At 47.4% G+C, this 12,635-nt stretch overlaps 1 protein-coding gene across 1 annotated transcript in view; it reads right to left on the bottom strand.

Annotated features, from left to right (window-relative positions):
* The window catches only part of LOC119394536 (talin-2), a 612,547-nt gene that overhangs the window by 386,286 nt on the left and 213,626 nt on the right, over positions 1-12,635 (bottom strand). The window contains exon 16 of the mRNA XM_037661859.2: positions 12,192-12,280. Within this exon, the coding sequence (XP_037517787.1) occupies positions 12,192-12,280 (89 nt within the window). The remainder of the gene's footprint in view (positions 1-12,191; positions 12,281-12,635) is intronic.

Below are 12,635 nucleotides of genomic sequence, written 5' to 3'. Positions count from 1 at the left end.
CCAACGAGCGGGGGCACGAGACAGGGTTCGGGGAGACCATTTCGGGACCTCGGAGGGTATGTATGCGTTTTGGCCACTCTGGCCGACGGCGACCCTTTGTTCTTTGTTCGTCGCCGACCGGTGGTTACGTTGTCTCGTCTGGGCCTCGGCAGGCGTGCGCTCCCTTCGGCAGTCTCCAAGTCCGGAGGCAGCACCTTGCGATCTTGCACCTCTAAGCTGTTTGTTTGTCTGTTGTTTTCCTCTTCTCTAGCATGCGCAATCGCGGGAGCGCTGGCCAATGGGTAGGTCGGCCCTGCAAACTTGCTCCTTTGTTTGTTTTATAATTGCACCATTTGCGACCACTAATCGATATATTTTGTAACTTGTACTACCTAATTGGTTCCCTGTATAATTCTGTCACTTACGATTGGTTCTTATGAGAAGCACTTTATCTCTTTGTAGTAAAAGCCCATAAATAAATGACTTATTGGAGAATGTCGCCTAGGGTCTCTCTCACTGCGTGCACGGGCTTGCCGTCTCTTCACGGTGATGAGCCGAGTTCTCATGCGCAGCAGTGAGGTCAGTACACAGCGCAAGACAAGTGCAAACTCGCGGTGGTGTTCGGCACGTACAGCTGAGAGTAACGAGGCCATACGTACCGGGGTCGGTTCATATATAACATAAATAAGGCAAAGGCCAATGCGATTAACCAAAAAAAAACCGAATGCCACCATGTCTAATATAGGGGTTCTTATTTGAAAATGAACACAGTAAAGCCGTGCATGTGTACCTGTCCTTCCTTTGGATCGCTTCATGTGCTATTGGAGTGGCAGTCACTCTTGCTAGTACTACGCAGCAGCCCTAACAGTCAGAGCTCTGACCCCCTAACCCGCGGTTTGCGTTGAGTCGCGACTGCGGAGAGTTTCAGGCCAGTGGGGACAGAGACAAATCTTTCAACTGAAGGTGTTCATGCACCTCAGATACACCTAGTTAACAGAACACCTCAGTGGCGAGGCGAAGCGTTCTGCGCTACTGGGGGAAACAACCATTAACAAATAGCAAGCACACGGCACACGCTGCAGGGGTTGATGGCAGCAGTGGTGCTCCCAGGTTGGTTGAGATGTGGCCAGTCACACCTCCCAAAATGGAAGACCCAGGGGCCCCCGAAAAAGCTACACATGTTCTCGGGTTGAGAGGAGGAATCTCCCCAGAAAAGGGGAAGGAGGGAACAAAGCGTCTCAGCTGCAGAATAAGCACTGGGCGCGAAGGGCAGCAGGGGTGTCAATGCCCCTCCCCCCCCCCCAAACCCCTCAGGCTGCTGCGCGCGTCGACATACGAGCTGAGGGGCGTCTCTTATAATCATATCGTGGTTTTGGGATGTTAAACCCCAGATATTATTATCATTATTATTATTATACGAACTGAGGCTCTGTGCTGAAAACACTGGGTCATGCATGCAACCCCAGCAAAGGGTTGCCATTCTTTGGTCTTCACAAAAGAAAAAAGGTCTCAAAGCGAGCTGACTGCAACATTTAAGGCCCTTTTCCAGCCCATCGAGTCCAAGCTGCCCGCACAAGCTGATGGCTTTCTTCTGGACACATTCCTTAGCACCATGCCGTCGACGTCTGCTATTGCCAAGTTCGGTCCAAACAGCTTCTCTAGCCTTCTCAATATGCTGATCAAAAGACACAAGGAACTCCCATCTTGTCAGGAAAGAATTTGACCACATCCTTGGTTACCTCATGCCTACATCTTCCGCATGAATATTTCTTGACACACCTCTTCATGCTCTCAAGAATACGTGCAACTTTCATGACCTCTGGAGCCCTATGGACTATGTCATGAACAAAACTCAAATGTTTTACAAGTTCACAATGAGGCTGTATGGCATATTTCAAACTCTTGTCAAGGAAAGACTGCCTTTTTGGGCAGCTTGTACTCAGAAATATTGATGTGCCCGGTTTGATCCTTTCGATCCTTTGAAGTCTGCTTTCTTGTCCTAGGAAGCAATGCTTCTATAATGCTTCCCCCCCCACCCCCCATGTTCTTTGTTGTGTTGGTGAAAAACATGAGCATGGGGTCCCAGTGGGTGTGTAACTGCTGTGTCCGTATTAGTCACTGGCTCTTCTCTATCGGAGCCACCCTGCTTAGCCTTGAAGACAGCACAGGCATGGTCAGACCATGGGACAACGCATACGTGATGGTGCTCTCTCCTGAGCAATGCAATTGATCGAGTACAATCACGGAAGGGGTCCACAAAGAAGAAGCCCAATGCACTTGAAATGACTGCTAGAAGAGGGGCTAGTTGGTTGAAATCGCAGATACCAATTCCTCAGCATAGCATCTCTGCCACTAGAGAATACATCAAGCATCACTTGCATTGAGTCAAGTTGACAGATAGTTGAAATTTGCAGCGTGCTACTTACTAAGTAACACAGAGAAAAAATGACGCAAGAAGAAGCACCGGAGGACAGGACAAGCACAAGCTAAGAACTGTTCATTTTACAAAATCATGACGAATATATACACGAAGAATGGGGGAAAACAATCATACTGCCTTCGCAATAGACAGCACTGCCAATGTGAAGCAGGTCACAGGTGACAGATGGTGCTACAGCACTCTGTATATATAACCTTGGTCCGTAAAGTTTCAAGACTGATTTATTTTCTCCTCTAGAAATGATTCCCCAAAACAAATCTTCGTGCGTACGTGTAGCGCCCTCTTTTCGGGCTAACCTGAGCAATTTATGTTTATTGCTGTGGCAGCCACTAGATGGCACTACATGTAGAAAAATGCGTTGTCACTACTCGTCTGCACATTCTACTGTGAGTGAATATGGAGAGATGGACATCCACCTCCAACAGCGAGTAAACATAAAATTCTGTGTGAAGCTTCACAAGACAGCCACACAGACGTATGAGCTCCTTCGTGACGCTTACGGCAATGAGATATTATCGCCGGCTCGAGTTTCCGAGTGGCACAAGAGGTTCATTTCGGGCAGAACGTCAGTGGAAGACTACATAGGGCAGGGGTGCCCTGCAACCTCACAGAATGAACACAACGTGGCTCAGATCAGGATGATCGTACAGCAAAACCGCACTATTACAGTCCACACGCTATCGGATGCTCTCGACATTAGTAAGACAACATGCCACCAAATTTTGCATGAGAACTTGGGGAAACGAAAGCTGAATGGCAGACTTGTGCCGCACTCCCTCACACAGGACCAGAAGGACACGCGGGCATCAGTGAGCACTGATTTGCTCTCCAAGGCAGAGAAGGAAGCTGCATTTGTCTCCAACATCACTGTTGAAGACGAAATGTGGTGTTTGCAATACAATCCTCAAACAAAGAGGCAGAGTGCCGAAAGGCGGTCCAGAAGCTCTCCGGCGTCGAGAAAAGCGCGGGGACAGAAGACGAAAAGAAAGACGATGCTGATAGCTTCTGTCGACGCCAGAGGTGTCATACACCACGAGTTCGTCCCACAAGGGCAGACGGTGAATCGGGAGTTTTATATCCGCGTGCTCCAACACATGCGTGATGCACTGTGACATCGTCACCCTGACTTATGGGCATCAGGACAATGGAGCCTTCTCCACGATAACGCAAGGCCGCACACTGCTCTCAGCGCATAGTCTGTCAAAGAAGTTGGAGCTCACTCAGACTCACTCAACAAATATATTCTGCTCTGAGGGCTCACTCTGCCTCAGACTCACCAAAATTTTCTTCAGCCGGACTCACTCAGACTCAAACTCACCAACGTATTACTCAAACGGACTCACTCAGACTCAGACTCACGGCTTGACCTGAGTCGGAGTGAGCCTGAGTGAGTCGACTCATGAGTCCGTGAGCGTAAAACTACCTTTTTTTCAATCTTGGTGCCAATGCTCCTTAATGCCAATATCTCACATAATCGGTGCTCTTCAATACACCTTTTGATCTTACACCTTCAAATACGAGTTATCAGTACTCCAGTAATCCAGTAAGGACATTTTTATGAAATACCGAACTCAAATGAGATATTTTTATCAAGAACTTTCCGTGAAGAGTTTGCCGGGGGGAGGTCATGGCACGCCTCCCAATTCAGGTCTCCGACCAATAAATATTGAGGTGGTGCATGAACATGAGTGCGTTAAGATATGTGTGAATAGACTTGAGTATTAACGTAAGCCGATATAAGGCTGACAGTAATGCTGAATATGAGTAGATCGGACCATAGGTCGGCAATAAAAGGTGGAGCTCACTCGGACTCTGACTCACCAATATTTTCCTCAAACGGACTCACTCGGACTCAAACTCACCAAAATGTTACTCGGCTGGACTCACTCAAACTCAGGCTCACGGGTCGATATGAGTCTGAGTGAGTCGACTCATGACTGAGTTTGCCGCCCTAAGTCTCAGCGTGACAAAATTTCTCGCCAAGCACAGCATTACCGTACTTTCCCATCCGCCATACTCGCCTGACCTCTCCCAATGCGATTTTTTCCCGTTTCCTCATGTGAAGAGGGCCCTAAAAGGTCGCTGGATGGGGAGCATGGAGGCCATTCAAGATGCCACCACAAAGGAGTTGACAGCCCTGCCAAAAGAAGTGTTTTCCAACTGTTTCCAAGATCTCAAGAAGCGTTGGAGGGTGTGTATAGACTGCAAGGGAGACTATTTCGAAGGGGTGCAGCAGAAATGATTTCAATGTTAAACGCATTTTTTTAAATGGACTCAGTCTCGGAACTTTACGGACAAAGGTTGTAAGTGACGTTCGCTGGAATAAAGGATGTCATCGGCATGGAGCCGGCAGTGGTGTACTGTGCTCACTTCGTCATCGCTGGGCGACACCACAACAATCTAGCGACAGAAATGTGTCCTACTGGGATTGCGCCACTGCCCCCATTCCTTGCGTCCCGTGGCATGCCAGCTGTGCCATGGCCCCGCTGGCTACGCCTATTCGAGACATTTTCACCGGCGTCCGGAGCGACTGAGCAATCCGCCGTGAAGCGCTTTTGTTGCACTGTCCTGGGAGAGTCAGATCTGGACGAGTTCCTTCTTGGGTTAGACCTCATTGAGAGCTTTGACATCCTGCGATGAGTGAATGGAGCCAGTGTACAGCCACATCTAGACAGTCAGCGAGTACCCCGAGCTGTTCCAGGGGTTGGGTGAAGCACCAAATGCTTGCAAAATCAAGTTGAAGTCACAATGAGAGCCTGTGGCAGTCACATCACCACGACGTATCCCAGCACCTATCTTGAGAGCCATCAAGCATCAAGCGTCACCGAGCCAACAGATTGGTGCTCGCCAATCGTCGTCGCGCCTAAAAAGAATGGCTATGAATAAAGAGTGGAGATGTTGTGTGCTTGCGAATAGTTAGTAGCGCCACCTACCGCAAAGACACGGTTGTGGTGGCGTCAGTCAGTGCTGTGTGTGTGTGGGACGGACGAAAAGGGGCTCTGGAGGCGTCGCCAGCCTGCTATGTTCGTAGCTACTAAGCTACGAACTGCCTGTTAATAAAGAAGCAGTTCATGACCCCATAATCCAACACTTAGCTCAATTGGTAGAGCGACCGCCCCGGAAAGGTGTTGGTCCCGGGTTCGATCCCCGGACCAGGACGTATTTATCGGCAACTAAGAAGCTTTGTTTCTGGGAAATCTGTATGTATTTCCTTGTGGCTTCGTACTACATATGGGTGGTTGTCGATTTCCCTTTCTTAATACTGCGTATGTAGAGCCCCTGTTTAAGGTTCTTGGAGGAGAAGAACTGGGGTGCTATGCAGGATGGCCCGAGCTTGCAGTGAGCACAAGTTTGCTCCCAGCTCACAATATAGCAGTCATGGAAAAAAGACAGTGCAGATCGTGTGAAAGCAGCATTGAGCAAAACGGCTACAAAAATGCATGTGGTGTCACAAATGCACATGTGCCATTTACGCCGTTTTATAAAGGAATACCACTCAGTGCAGCAATGACAGCATGAATGTTTCACTATCTCTGCCAACTGAACATCACACCTGGATGCACATGGATGCCGCTTGTTCTATCTTCTATCAGCCTCTATCGCACTGCATAAAAAAGAAATAGAATTCTTGAAATGCTTGTTCCTGCGCTTCTCTTGTTTATCTGGCAATCACCATGTGACGCATTTCCGTTTGCGCACGAAATAAATTTTGCAGTTGAGAGTCAGCGCTCGTGTCGTCCGTTTCTTGTCCTTGGTCTGTGCCGCACTGCACATTTATACGAAGATGTTAATTATAGGGATGGGCAAATAGCAAATTTGAGGTTCGAAGCGAATCCGAAGCCAATAGTGATTTGGTCGAATAATTTCGAATCGAATAGTTCGAATAGTATATAGCGCATATTATTATGAAAAATGAACGTTTTTGTCATGACCCTTGCACAATATTTTTAAGAATTGGAACTAGGTACAAGCGAATGTCACTTTTTTGTTTTGCAATGAAGTGGAAGCAACCTTGAATAGTATCAAGATTTGAATAGCAGTAGGGTGCAGGTTAGAAGTGGTACAATATGTTACAATTTAAAAATTACTATACTTAGCGCATATAAGCCCATATAACACGGTTTAAACTTTAAAAAAAAAAAAATTGTACACTTAACCTTGAAGTGTGGCTTCGCGGCAGTGCAGATTTCTCCTGTAAAGGCGGTTTCACGGTACAGCAACTTGACGCTGCAGTGAAACCACCTTTACAGGGGGTTATGTGCGGTCAAACATACATATATTCGTTCATTTCGAATACTTCGAAATTTCGAATAATATAAATTCGTATCGAAGCGAATTTGAATACTATAATATTCGTTCGATTATTCGAAACACCCGAATATTCGCCCATCCCTATTAATATACCAGCTCGCCAAATTGCCGTATTAGTTTAGATCACACCTGCCACAGGTGTGGGCGGTTCTCTTCTTTCGGGTCATTCCACCTTCAGTAGGAAACTTCCATCTCTCGCAGGCAACAAGGGTGCACACACAGCACTCTCGTGCAGCTTGCTTCACTTCATTCAAATATTACAGCTCAATCAAAGGATATCTTAATGTTATTTGAAACACGTCTAAAGATTTTTCTGCAGTAATGAATCAGATGACACAACCTCTCCACACACAAGCAAAATAGTTGCATTCTCGCCGCAAATGTTGCCAGTGTGCTTGCTTCATAGCGGCAACATGGCTGTGGGGGGTGCACCGTGAGCGCGGCAGTGAAATGGAATGCGAGTCATCATAGCCGCATGAAGAAAGAATCGTTAGACCTTCCTGCATGTGTGCGTCATCAGTGCAATGGTTGTAAAGTGTCACATGTGGAAGATCTGATTCGAGTGAGTAGCTTGGCATCTGTGCATTGTGAACTGCATTCGTGTGTGTTAAACAGTGGAACGTATTCTCCCAGTGCATCAAAGAATGACTGAAGGCTGTCAGCCAGTGTTTACGACAAGTGCTTCACCCGTTCATCTGTAATTATGAAGTAGTTACATCGAAGCTCATAGCTTAATCGTGCTGGTCGCTGGCGTTGCGGCGTCAACACTGCACCTCTGAAACAGCAAACACGGTGGGCGTCTGTGATTTACGCTACTTGACATGCGAGCTCAGGTTCTAACTCGATGCTGCAACGGCCCCAGCTCAACTTGTGATGGTCACAGTGCAGGCAGCAGCAGCTTACGCAAGCGTTTTAGGTGGCGGCCATTTCATTGCATATAAAAAAATTGTTCTGTTGACGGTGTCAACACTCTTAGATTTCAGGTTTTGCGACAACGACAGACACCTGGTGCATCCCAGACGCTAGAAATCAGCGCTCTTAGATTTCTCCAAGTGTGTTGCTAGAAACAATGTCTGACTGGTGGTGCCCATGGTTTTCACAGCACAGTGAGCTTTGAAGGGTGCATCCGACGCCATTAGACTAAAGTGCATAAAAGGCATCTCTGTCACTGATCTAATCAAAGATTCCTCTTTTCTCTGTGCAATAAAATAAAAGACGATGGTCATAAGAATCTTCCTGGTATAACCATGACATAGGCTTTGTTGCCAAGTAACTGTTCACCATCAACAATTAAATCTCAATATAACGAAATTGACCAATTACCGGAAATTTTCGTTACAAAGAGGTTTTTGTTATATCCAGTTTCAGCATGAAAATTTGAAAAGAAATGCACAAATTAAGCAAAGGGCGAACTGAGGGTAGACCTCACCCAATCATTTATTTAGCGGGAAAAAACTGTGTTATTTTGCTCTGTTGCTTGTTTGAGAGGGAAGGCAAGATCGAACGTTTGTAGTACATAAAGAAACACAACACTGCTCCGTCATCGTCTAACGAGCCCGCGACATGGTGCACAACGTCAAATGGCATCATGAGATCCAGCATTTTCATCACGGAACGCAAGGCACGTGGCAGGTTGACCTCCGAAAATCCGCCATCACCGTGATCTCAGACACTTTCCACCAGTGCATCACCTCATATATCCTCGATAGTGACGGCGCATTCGTCCGCATACAAAAAATCTGAAAGCTGCATGCCATCCGAGGCTGCTCCATTCGTACGCAGTGAAACCCAAGCTGCCCAAGCTTCGGCGATATTGGCCGGGCCTAAAACCTCTCCACTTTCAGTTTAAATATGTGGATAATAATAATAATAATATCTGGGGTTTAACGTCCCAAAACCAAGATATGATTATGAGAGACGCCGTAGTGGAGGGCTCCGGAAATTTTGACCACCTGGGGTTCTTTAACGTGCACCTAAATCTAAGTACACGGGCCTCAAACATTTTCGCCTCCATCGAAAATGCAGCCGCCGCGGCCGGGATTCGATCCCGCGACCTTCGGGTCAGCAGTCGAGCGCCATAACCACTAGACCACCGTGGCGGGGCTTAAATAAATATGTGGATAAGTCTACGCCGGCAGAAGCAATTCATGCTATGAATAACTCCTCTCTCAAGGGGCTGGATGAGTTATGCGGAGGGCAAATAGTAGAGCTTAAGTTTCTTCGACAAAGCATTCACCCTTGGAACGGTTCCCCAAAGTGGATGGATGCATGAACACAGGAGTCGGCTCACAGCTTCGAAAAGTAAGCATTCGAAAAACCAAATGCAGACGCATTAATAACCTTCACAATTTTTCTGCCTCCGCTGCAAGCCACAGCCACTTTCGCTACTTCTACCTACTCCGTTTAGAAATGAATTGAATGCATGCCACTTTGACCGTTTTCAGAGCTGTTTATTTCGTACCGAATTCAAGTTAATGCCTGAGGAAAAAAAAAATTTTTTCACTTTTTCAAGTTGTTGTTTGAGAAGATACACCAGCAGACATAAGTGGACCTGACAAGGTGGATCCACCCAAGTGCACGAAAGTGAGATATGTTGGGGCACTTCGACTCACTGCTGCTGCACCTCCTGTGAATTCCAGTCTTCTCGGTAATCTTCATCTAAGTGAGGATCTTGACGAACGTGTCGTTGTAGAGGCCGTGAGTTATGACGTGCAGCAGGGGTAGTTAGTGATTGTGTCAATGAGAATCTCAGCCGACTCCTCCGCCGCCATTTAGAATTTGCTGCCGGATGTCTTACATCACGTAGCCATAGTGCAGCCGAAGTGGCCGAAGTACGACCGGTATGACTACCCATGAAGTGGAAAGGCGTTCCGATACTGCGTTGCAGAAAGATCAGTCTCGGACCAATTTTTTCTCATTGAGCTCGCCAGGCAGTTTTATGCCTACTTAAGTAGCGAAGCAAGTGGATATCTAGTCAGTTTTGCCACATTCATCTGCCTTTCGCACTAGCCGCCTCGCACACGCATGCACACACACGCACGCACACACATACACAAACACACACACACACAAGTGCACGCTGTCACCGGAGCTATGCGCGCGCCATGCATATGACACCGCTTCGCGCTCTGTCGTCGTCAGGCAACCGCAGAAGATGTACGCGGCTGTTGCTCATGCTAAAGGGACAAAACTTAGGGCAATATCAAGAGGTGGTCGGCACGGGGAATTCGTTATTTCAAGCGTGTCTCCCACTGTCACTTTGTTATGTAGAGGTTACAAATACATGTGCTTCTATGGAGTAACCACGGGGAATATAAGAACTTCGCAATATCGAAGAATTCATTGTATGGAAGTTCGTTATAGGTAGATTTATCTGCACCACGTCCGAGCGTTGTAGGGTGCCACCTATGAGCACATTCGCAGGAAACACTCGCGGTTGCAAGAGATGCACAGAAATAAGCTGAAGCAGAATCGCGAGTTGGGCTAGTTGGTGGATGTACATCGTAAAACAATAGACAGCTCAACGAGTTAAACACGGCCAGAAAGAAGAAAAGGACAGCCTACGGTGTCCTTTCCTTCTTTCTGTCCGTGTTTAACTCATTGCGCTGTCTATTATTTTACAATGCACAGAAATAATGCTGAACAAATATGGCTGGGAAGCAGCAGTGATCTTTCACTTCTGTATTGCTAACGTCGTGCCTTGTCGCATTGTTTACCTTACTTACAAACTCCTCCATGTTATCCAGCTGGATGACTGCACAACTGCAGTGTTCCCTAGAGGTATACAGTCAACTGCCGATTTTTCGAACATGCTCGACAATTCGGACGCTTTCGCGGCACCGTCACCAGCCCCATAGACGTCAATATATAAGAACGTCAGAAATTTCGGACGCTGAAACTCTTCAGCGTTCGATTTTTCAGACTTTCTGCCCAAATTGTACGTCTCAAAGGCATTAATTGAAGCCCCCACCTCTGCCGCGTCCGTCACCTTGCAGGTTCGAACCAGCGCTTTCGCAAGTCGATCTGTTTGCGACAGTAGCAGAGTCCGAAAGTCAGCCAGCTTTGCCGCAATGCCGAAGTGTTATGGGGTGAAGCTGATCAGAAATTCAAAGGGGCCACTATCACGGCGCCGTGCGGAGACTTCTTTACGGATAAGCAGCAGAAATGCATGGAGGCGTGATGGCGGCAGGTGGCAAACCCGCCAGTACGGCTTGATCGCTGACAACCCTTACGATAAGCATCTTCAGTTAACTGCTCGGTAGTGCATGTGGCCTAGCGCAGTTACATGCGTACTGCACTCATTTAATATGCGAGAACCCAAACGCGCTGCGCCGCCATTCATGCTGCCTATTTGTGCGAGACCGCCAAGTGCGCCGCATAGACGTGTTGCCTTCACGAATAAAACCAGCTCGCCATTGCTGCGCCCGTGTGTGGTCAGGAACGGAGTGGGCATCACGAACACTTTCATGACAAATATATGCGTGCGGTAGAGCAACAGTACAGTAATCGCGTCAGCTTAGTTGGCAATGTGCTGCACACAACCAGAAATGATCGGCTTCACACGGCAGCAAATTGCGTATCGGCGGAGATTCGGTGATGCGTGCACACGCGCATTGGGGTAAGCCAGACGAGTCGTCCACTCTTCCGCACTGTCTTTGTGTTCCGTGTCATCGTTTCCAAACGCTCCATACGAGAGAGCCGTAATTTATTCCGCCCTTTGCTGGTATCAGCGGCACTCATCACGAGACGCAAATTTAAAAGTAAGTGGCGGTTGGCACGTAGTTAAGCGGGGTTCGCAGCAGGTACCGAATGTATTTGCGAGAGCCTGGGCGCGCACCAAAATGCCTGATAAGTGTACTGGGAGGCATTACAGCTATTTCGGACGTGGCTGTGGCGATTTGACCGCTTGAGCGGAATAAGAAAGCATGAATTCGTTTTTTTGGACTGGCCGATTTTTCGGACGATTTCGCGGTCCCTAGGGAGTCTGAAAAATCAGACGTTGACTGTATTGCCAAAAAACAAAGGACTAACGTGGCCTCCGCAATTAGCTCTGGCAGTGTGCTGCCTGAAGCGAATTGAGGAGGCCACTGTACTCAAGGAATATTTAGTGCAGGCATTAAAACACTTCAATATGAATTTACACAGCCTGTAACCCTAAAAAATTTCTTTAGTAAAAATTTCTGACTTTCCTTGCATGGGTACACTTGTGCACTCAGTGGAATGACAAACAAATGAAAGAAAGAAGCCACTGGTTTGAGGAGGCAACCTTAACTTTGTCAACCGCTCTTGACATGAAGCTGCATTCCATCGTAAACAATGGAATGCAGCGCATGGTGAGGGCTAGATTTGACCTTGCCATGTTGTTAGTTTTATTTAAAAAGGGGGTGTCACCAGACCTCAGAGAGATTCTCAGTTTTGTCAAACTCGGGCCCCCCCTGAACATCTGTGCAGTTTGACTCACTGTGGTTGCGCTGTGTGCGCTGATGGCTTGGCCCGTCTCCATTTGTTGCTGAGGGGCTGGCATGTGGCCCTTGACTGGCACCTGAGGTCCTGCCAGAAGAAGAATACGGGTATGCTTTTGCAGCTGTCTCATCAGCATTATTTTGAGACTCGCCATCTATTACCATCAGGTGTCATTTTATGGAACCACGCAGCATAATACCAATCTGAAAGCCTCCGACAGTGACAGCCAATGATGAAAAAGTCCTGCCTATGAAGCCAAGTGGCAGATTGCTGCAACTACAGTGAAATCTAGGCCATATGAATTTCATGGGGTTATGCGAAATATTCATATCACCCAAAATTTACATCATCAACACATAGGCAAAATAAAAGAAATTAATTTATTGCAGCCATACATATTCTAAGCGCTTCGAGGCTGTCCGAGCACATGGCAGCAGCCAAT

Source organism: Rhipicephalus sanguineus, chromosome 5, assembly GCF_013339695.2.
Source record: "Rhipicephalus sanguineus isolate Rsan-2018 chromosome 5, BIME_Rsan_1.4, whole genome shotgun sequence".
Taxonomy (NCBI): Eukaryota; Metazoa; Arthropoda; class Arachnida; order Ixodida; family Ixodidae; genus Rhipicephalus; species Rhipicephalus sanguineus.
Note: the sequence above shows the minus strand (reverse complement) of the source record. Positions and strands in the feature narration are given on the sequence as shown.